This window comes from Telopea speciosissima, chromosome 11 (assembly GCF_018873765.1).
Source record: "Telopea speciosissima isolate NSW1024214 ecotype Mountain lineage chromosome 11, Tspe_v1, whole genome shotgun sequence".
Classification (NCBI taxonomy): Eukaryota; Viridiplantae; Streptophyta; class Magnoliopsida; order Proteales; family Proteaceae; genus Telopea; species Telopea speciosissima.
Window position 1 is genome coordinate 3,108,350 of NC_057926.1, and position 9,629 is coordinate 3,117,978.

Sequence of the window (9,629 nt, forward strand, 5' to 3'; positions counted from 1 at the left end):
CATCAAAGATCCATTTAAGTTGATTTTGAATTTTTCCCAACTCAAACTCATTCGGCAACTTCAATTCTGAAAGGGATAGAGATGTATTCATCAACTAATCTTTGAGGATGTCAACATGCCCGAAGACCTGACGGTTCCAGCTTCTTAATTTGTTTGAGAGAGCACTAAGCTTAACCTCTAGTGATTCTCCTTTTAGATGGTTCCAGGTATTCGAGCAGAAAGTTGGGAACTCCGGGTGGTGGATCCAAGCTTCTTTGGAAATGAAACACTGTCTTGTAGCTAGGTCGGGAGCCAGTAGTGGAAAGTAAAATAGGGTTGTGGCCCGACCCTATTATCAGTATCAGATTTTTGAACTGCCTTTTTCACCTAGCATTCTTCTTTGAACAGTCTTCACCATTTCAAAATGGTGTACTTGGACTTTTTTAATGAAGTTTAAATCTGAAACTTTTCAACTTTTATGCAATTTTTATGCCCATGTTAACACCCAATACAATCATCTTATTAAGTGCATCCACACCGACAATGGATTAGAATTTTTTTCTAAACCCATGCAATCTTTTTTGAACAATGGTATTTCTCACCAACATAGTAATGTCGGCACCCCACAACAAAATGGAGTGGTGGAACGCAAACACCTCCACCTCCTTGAAGTTGCTCGTGCTCTTCGCTTCAATGCCCACCTCCTTAAGGTTTTTTGGGGGGATTGCCTCCTTACCGTGATTTATTTAATTAATCGCCTCCCTACCCCTCTTCATAATGGTGTCACTCCCTACCAAGTTCTTCTTCAACAATCCCCAACCTATGACCATCTCAAGGTGTTTGGTTGCCTATGTTTTGCCTCCACTGGCCATTTACACCATGACAAATTTGGCCCGCGTGCGCGACAGTGTCTTTTTCTTGGCTATCCCCAAGGCCAAAAAGGCTACCGTTTATTTGACCTCACCACCCATCAATATTTTTTGAGTTGGGACGTTATTTTTCACGAGTCGATTTTTCCACATGCTAGCCCCATCCCTCTAGCTCCTCCTAACGACTCCTCAGTTGTTCTACCCATACCCATTTCGGATATTACCCCACCCGATCCACCAACCGAACCTTCATCGGGCAGCCCTAACATTACACCAAGCCCTACCCCTGTCCCCATTGAGAGTACCACTCGCCCTCCCTCCATCCGCGTTCGTCAGCCCAACACTAGATTGAAGGATTATTACTGCGGTCATGTGCACCCGCTCCCAACTTCTTCTCCATGACTTGCGTCACATCCTTCAGGTTCACCATACCCTTTATCAGATTTTTTATCATATGAACATTATAATTCTTCCCACTGTGCCGTTCTCTATTCTCTTTCTAATGAGCAGGAACCAACTTCTTTCACAATGGCAAACAAAGATCCCAACTGGAAAGAGGCTATGGTGGTTGAGATAAAGGCCTTAGAACTCAATCGTACTCGGAGTATCACTGATTTGCCTCCAGGAAAGAAATCAATTGGGTGCAAATGGGTATACAAAATTAAGCGCCGCTCTGACAGGTCCATTAAGTGATATAAGGCGCGCCTTATTTCCAAGGGCTTTACCCAAACTGAGGGCCTTGATTACAATGAGACTTTTGCCCCAGTTGCCAAGCATGTTATAGTACGTTGCTTACTCTCTATTGCGGCTGTTCGCCAATGGCCCCTGCACTAGATGGATGTCAACAATGCATTCCTGTAGGGCGATTTGGATGAGGAGGTGTATATGAACATTCCACAGGGTTTTGCCAGACAGGGGGAGAATCAGGTTTGTCGTTTACACAAATCCTTGTATGGACTTAAGCAGGCCTCGAGGAATTGGTTTGCCAAATTATCGACTACTCTGACTCGGGCAGATTTCATCCAATCCAAGGCTGACTACTCTTTGTTTACATGTTCTCGCCCTTCCTCAGTCACTGCTTTACTCGTCTATGTAGACGATATCATTATTACTGGTAATGATCTTGTAGCCATCGCTCTTTTGAAGACATACCTTCATTCTCAGTTTCAAATCAAGGATCTTGGCCAGTGAAGTATTTTCTTGGCATCGAGGTCGCTCGTGCCAAGCAAGGGATCCATCTTTCTCAATGCAAATATGCTCTGGACATCCTCACTGATGTTGGATTACTCGGGGGCAAGCCATGTAATTTCCTTATGGATACTACCATTAAGCTCACCCCAGATGATGGAACTCTTCTTGAAGACCAGGCTTCTAATCGTCGGTTAATTGGTCGTCTATTGTACTTAACGATAACCCGACCTGATATTACTAGGTCAATGTCCTCAGTCAGTTCATGAGCTCTCCTCGAGAACCACACTGGCAAGCGGCTCTTCGTGTTGTTCGCTACATTAAATCTTGTCCCAATTTTGGCATTCTTCTATCATCTTCTAGCGACTTACACTTGAAGGCATATTGTGACGCTGATTGGGGTTCTTGTCCCACCACACGACGTTCCATTACTGGCTATTGCACATTTTTGGGTCACAGCCCAGTATCATGGAAGTCCAAGAAATAGCAGATGGTTTTCCGTTCCTCAGCTGAAGCAGAATACCGTGCTATGGCATCAACATCTTGTGAGATCACATGGATTCAGTCTCTCCTATGTGACCTCAACATCCCATCTCATCTAGCTATTCTTTATTGTGACAATCAATCGGCATTACATATTGCATCCAATCCCGTCTTCCACGAGAGTACGAAACACATCGAACTTGATTGTCATTTAATCAGGGACAAGATCCAATCAGGTACCTTATCCACGGCTTATGTATCATCTAAATTCCAGATTGCGGATGTCCTCACCAAACCTTTGGGCCACACCGATTTTTTCCCCCTCACTCGCAAGTTGATCTATAACTTGCACTCTCCAACTTGAGGGGGAGTATTATCGGTATTTTCTTCACAGCTGTGGATTGCTCCAATGACTGTACATTCCATATATTGTCTCACCTACTCTTTCACCTACTTCCCTTGTAATTGCTGTACACAATGTTGTAATTAGTTGTAGATAAGATTGCATCCATGAAAGGATCAATCACCTTAGATCAAGGAGGATATTGCTCCTTCACAATTGTATATATATACTATGATATATCTCAATGAAAACACACAGTATTTTCTCCATATCTTCAGTTCTTTACAGACCCTATAGGTGATAGTTTTGAAATGGAGGCGTGGGGAAAGCAGTCGAGCCATGCTGGTGAAGCCAGTACTCTATCAAGACATTTTTTGATGAATTTTGGAGGTTTCTGCTTATTTGACCAAGTGAATTTAGACCCTAAAAAACAAACATCCTCAAGAGCATGAGCGGCTATAAGTTCTTTTCGTTTCCCAATTGTTGTAGAAGGTTGAAATGGATTTTCCCCCATCTTCTCAGAGGGGTCAAGGATATCATTAAAATCCCCCCATAACACAAACATACAATCTAGCGAGGACACAAAATTAGAAAGATCCTCCCAACATTAATTTCAGGCACAAGGTTGAGGTGGGGCATAAATACATATTAACCAGAAAAATAATCCCCCCGGGCATTTAATTTTTGTTCCAATCAAGTTGACAACAATGAAGGAGTCAGAAATCAAAACCTCATTTTTAGCAAGAACCCACAACCCTCCCTTGCCTCCCCTAGCACCACAGCTATTAATGTAATTGATAGATTTGTAATCCGTCATAGGGGGTTTAAGCTTAATACATGTATGATCCACACACTTTGTCTCACACAGAAAAACAATATCGGGTTTAAATTTATTTAAATGAAACGATAAACATTTGCGAGTGAAGTTGTTATTAAAATCTCTAACATTCCAAGATATGATCAGCATAGTATCAAAGTAAAAGAAACAAACAGATAAGAAATGGAACACCTACAAAATTAGAAACCTCTGCGAGGATGGAAAACACGACGTAAAGCCCGATTGTTTAGATCCAGGAGACAAACAGCTAGACTAAGAAGAATAATAAAAAACACTAAGAAGTAATAAAAAAACTGTTGGTAAGAAGTGAAGGAGAATATCGGGTTTTGTGTGTAGACATTCACCGCTATGCCAGGTACAGTCTCTCACGCAATGCCATCATTGGAGGTAACACTAGAACCAACATTGTAGTGATCATCTTCAAAACCATTGATAAAGTCCCTGGCCAAAGACAAAAAGGTAGAAGGATCGTGTGATGCAGCAAGGGAGAATTCGAACAAGGATTTGAAAGAAGAGATCTCTGATTCAAAGGAAGAAGGGGGGAAAGGTGGAAGAAATTTCCTCTTTTTAGGATTAGGGTAAGCAGGCATTTCCCTCATCAAAACCTTCGGTTCAGTAAAATTCGTTTCAAAATTCCGAATAGGATTAGAGGTAATCCCAAAAGAAGGGTCAAAGTCCAGATGGTTTAAATCCAAAGGGGCATCCACAGGTTTTAACCCCACCGACCTTGAGACATTCACTTTAGCAGTAAAAAGGTCAGAAAAATCCAAGCTTGGTGTTGCTGAAATCATTAATAACCAGATCTTGGTCCAGGGATGTTCCCAAGTCAACATGTTCACTCCCAAGAATGAAATTAGTATTCGGTTAGGGATCCGAAGGCCCCTGCAAGGGAGTACCAGCATTAAACTCATCACTACCAAAAGGCACCAAATCTCTAAGATCATAAGGCAACTTAGGGGAAGGAGCTCTTTCCTCTCCATCCCTGGTCGGATCCTTAAGAACTTCCATACCCAAAAAGTTTACACAAAGGGGTGGGGTAATTGCTTGCTTGTAGAAACTGACCATCATGGCCTTACTAGGGATCTCATTTCTAGGGTTGGAAAGACAATTTATTTCATCATGGCAAATTCTTCCAGAAATGCGATAAATCTTAAACACCTCGTATTTTAGGAACACAGGTAACAAATCCCCTCATATTCCTAATTTTGGAATGGGTACAGACAGGTCTCCTCCATTTAAAAAGTATTTTAACCCGGGCTACATGTGAGGGTAACCCCAGTTCAGAAGTGTTGAAAAACAAGTCTCGTACTTTACCGACACAGGCGACAGCTTGTTTAATAGTTTCAAACGAAAAGGCTTCCAGTGGGAGAGGGCTAACCTGGACCCACAGAGGTACAACATCACGTTGAAATGCGAAAAGCTCATCTTCAAGAGGATGGATAACAAGGTTAATTAAGGTATTTCCACACCACCAGGGGCCAAGGGCCAGTAGCCTGTCATGAGCTGCATGGGAATTAAACTCCACCACAAATTTACAATGTTCCAGCCATGTAATACCAGATACTCCAATAGGTTTCCAAATGCTCATAAACTGATTAAGAAAATAATCATTAGAAGACTTGGGAAGGCCCATCGGAAAACCAAAAAGCAAATGTTTATCCCTGTAACCAAACTGCAGAGAAGAACAATTAGAGACCAGAGATTCAATAGCAGTCAAACCTGACCCATCACCATATAATTCCTTTACAGCGGCTGTAGGGTGGAAGCGTGGTAGAGATTCATGTCATCCAGACCCAAAACCAGAAAAGGGGGATCGTCTCCCACTATATGGGCGGCCACGCTGTCCACCGGGAGGTCTTGATGAGGGGAAGCGCCTAGACATTGGATTAGAACAAACCGGACCAACAAACACAGGTAAAGGAGTAGAGGCCTTATTTGTAAAACCCCAATCAAGGATTAAGCAGAGACCAATGAAAAAGTAAAGAACAGCTTAACAAGTTAGGGGTGTAATGTATCCAAAATGCCCTGCCCAAATCCTGGCTCGGGCGAAGCGATGTGCGCTGACTGGTGTGCAATAAGAAAATAAAGTTGCACCTTCCCTCACAAAGAGTTTTTTGGAGGATTGACAAGCGCTTGATCCTATAATTGGTATCAGAGCACGTGGTTGCAAGTTTGAGTCTCCCCGGTGTCATGGGTGCTCTGTTATTGGGTGTGCATTTGGGGGAGATTGTTGGGGTGTAATGTACCCAAAATGCTCTGTCCAGATCCCAACTCAGGCGGAGCGATGCGTGCTGGCTGGTGTGCAATAAGAAAATAAAGTTACACCTTCCCTCACAAGATGTCTTTTGGGGGATTGACAAGCGCTTAATCCTATATAACAAAGATAAAGAAACAACAAAAGAAATAAAAACAACAGCAAGGCGTATGGCCCAGTTAAGGATTAACCATACATCAAGCCATAACGCCGGAGCAAGAATCCAAAATCAGGATCTAAACTATTCACCAAAAAAGCACCTGAGATAGTATGAGAGAAGGTAACTGAAAAGCAAACGGAGATAGAAACCAAACTGTATCAGGTTTGTCAACAAAGTCTTGAAGATGAGAAAACACATACCTCCTAAGCATCAATGCTCAAAATCGTACCTACATGGGGTGATGCAACACACTTACCCAGTAGGTGAAGTTGAGTAAATAAAAATTGAGTGGGAAGAAGTAGAAAGAAGGAGAGAGAGGGGTTAGAGTCAAAGCAATTGGATCATACAGTAGCTAAAAGTCCCTTATGGGCAAACCACAAAGCCATAATTACCTAACCTGTCCCAACAAACCTTGACTATTTATTTTTTCATCTTTGTTAGCTGAAATTTCAGGTTACAGGGTATCAGAGCATGCAATAAAAAATTTTATTTTTTTTATGATGCTCATCCTTTGAGATGTTGATTATTGGTGGTCATTATAAATTCACGTGTAATACTACACATGAGGGAGAAATTGAAGATTATTATTCTCTTATCTACTATTGAAGATTATTATTCCCTTATCTGCTCAAGTCATTAGCTCAAGACTATTTTTATCTAAAAATTACTATCATTATTTGTTCGTGGCTTCAACAACAACTTTATATGTGAATATGATATTTTATAATAATTTAAATTCATATTTATTTGGTCTACAATAACTTGATGGTTTCTAGTCCACAGTAACATATACTGTCTATATGGTTTGCAATAACCTATACTGCCTATCTAGTCCACAGTAACCAATATTGTTTATTTAGTCTGCAATAACCTGATGTTGTCTGGTTCGCAGTAACTTATACTACCCATTTATTTATCATTGGAGGTTTTTTTATTTTATTTTTAATATCTAAGATCTCTGTTTGAGGCTCTATATCTGTCTTTGTTTGAGCAGAATATTACTTACTACCTACATTCCTTGAGAATGTCTTTTGATGTAGTTGTGGGATGTTGCACTTTTATTCTTTTTTTTTAATACTTACTATCGACCTTCTTTGTGAAATGCTACATACTGCTTATATGGTCCGCAGTAACTTATACTACCCATTTATCATTGGAGTTTTTAAAAAATAAAAATAAAATCTAAGACCTCTGTTTGAGGCTTTATATCTGCCTTTGTTTGAGCAGAATACTACTTACAACCTGCATTCCTTGAGAAGGTCTTTTGATATAGTCGTGGGATGATGCACTTTTATCTTTTTTTTTTTTAAAAAAAAATGACTACCTACTATCAACCTTCTTTGTGAAATACTACCTATTGCTAGCCTTCTTTGTGAAGTGCTTTTGATATTGTTGTTGCTGGTATGATATTATGGATTGCGGTTAGTGTTCACTACCACATATTTTGCTCGTTGCTGATTAGATTTATTCGACACGATGATTATTATCTACTGATGTTGCTAATGATTTGTGTGCCTTTAATATATATTTTTGTTGGTCCTTGCTGAAGCCTTTGATATGTATACTCCAGCTTGAGGGGGAGTATTAAAGTGTTGAAGATTCTCAACTTGGGGGAATGTCCCATCGAGAATATGTTTCCTAGTTTAGGAATGTTTTGTTTCTTAAATTAGTAGTTTAGTGTTACTAGGATTAATGTTTAGAGTCCTAGTTGATTAAGCCTATAAATAGGCCCTTCCCCCACGTTTTGAGAACAAATTTGGAGAGTGCAAATACTCCCTATTATTGCAACTCAAGTTTAGAGTGTAAGAAAGAAGTTAGGCTCTCCACTTGAGTTGTGAGTGCCATCCACCACAATATTTTGGTTCTTATTCATATTAGGTATGTTCCTTCCACTTTTACTTTTTATTTCTTCCATTTGGTTGTTTATTTTGGTCTCATCTTGCATGAGAAGATGTGTATGTCACTATTACTTATTTGGGTAAAAGTAGCATATATTATTCAAATCCGATTTAAATGATGTTTTTATTTCTATTTTAATTTTTTGTGACGTTTCTTCATATCATAAAGACCATCTCAGCATTCGTGCATTAGTTTTTAGGATTGACTTTACTTGGGAGGCAGTAGGTAGAGAGGGGATAGAGCCAATCAACAAGGCTTCCCTGAAGAGGATGAGGATGTTTGACCTCCCTGGGAGCGATGTGGAAGAAGAAGTTCATGAGGATGACCATTTGGATACTGGTATGCTGCAGGTAGACACTACCGCTGGAGGTCGTGCTGGGGTTTTATCATCACAAGGATCACCTGTGAGAACAAATGGTCATGGCGAGGGATCGCCACGTGTCCTCCACCTCATCCCTCTTTTAAGGGGATGATGAGAGAGGTGAATTGAATGTAGGGAGTCGCCACCTAAAGGAGGGTCTAGGACCCAAAAATTATACTATAATAACTCTCATGCTACGCCCTTCTGGGGACAAAGGGTCTGTTGGTCTGGGTACGGGTTAAGTTACGATCCGTGGAAGGTATTAGGCATCCCAGTCCGCTCGGACTTGCCGGTCTTTTTATTACTAGGCACAATTGGGTAAGGTCATAACATGCTTTAGAGAGAATGCAAAGTACAGAAAAACTGTAAGAAAGTAAAATACAAGGAAAGGTAGAGAAACACATACCCAAAGGTTAGGCTACAAGGCAAGGGTCAGTATACATAAAAATAAAGAAAAGACTCAAAGACCTATGGGACCTAAGTATGATTGACTCTAATCTAAACAAGAGTAAGAGACAAATATGAGAACGAAGATGATAGTGTAATGTACATGCATGAAGAACCATAAGCATGAAAGCATGTGTGCATGGCATGCGAAGAGATTAATGCAAATGTATGCATGAGGGAGTCTTAGACTACATAGGATGGGGATCATGAGGAGATGCATGCATGGAGATAAAATACAACATAATAGTAATAAGGACAACAAAGAGTGAATGTGATCACCATCTAGAGAGATGGGATCACTTTCCTTCGGAGATGCAAGGTGAGATAAAATAGAGAAAGATCTACCTAGTAGAAGGAGATAGAAACAAAGATGTAGAGGTTTCCCTTTTGTAACTCAGGAGGTTCGTACGTTGAGCAAGTATCGCCGCTTGTAAGGCTTCTCTTGTCTCTTGTACTCGAATGCTTCGTTGGCCAAGCATCGAAATCACCGGGTTGATGTCCTTAGGCTTTGATATTGAAGTTTCAAGTGGAAAATCGTGGTGTTCAAGAGGTGGGAGATGCAATAGGCTAAGGCCAAGTGAGGGGTCAAAGGCTAAATACTCAAAGCTCTTGAATAGGGGCTAAGTATGCATGTAAGGGCTACCTCAATGCACTATGGACCAAGGAATCACCAACTAAAGTTCATGTAACCCTCTTCAACATGAGAGAGGGTGTATTTATAGATGTAAATGAGTGTGTGCACTCCCAAATTCGTGTAGGGATGGCTAGGTTGATCCGGATCGTCTAAGTGGGGTGTCTTTGCATCGAC

At 40.8% G+C, this 9,629-nt stretch overlaps 1 protein-coding gene across 1 annotated transcript; it reads left to right on the forward strand.

Moving 5' to 3' along the window:
- Positions 1 to 1,376: 1,376 nt before the first annotated feature.
- Positions 1,377 to 2,305, forward strand: LOC122646208 (uncharacterized mitochondrial protein AtMg00810-like). The gene is made up of 2 exons (XM_043839707.1): positions 1,377 to 1,528; positions 1,978 to 2,305. Exons 1-2 carry the CDS (start codon positions 1,377 to 1,379, stop codon positions 2,303 to 2,305), a joined length of 480 nt encoding a protein of 159 aa, XP_043695642.1.
- The last annotated feature ends 7,324 nt before the right edge of the window (positions 2,306 to 9,629 follow it).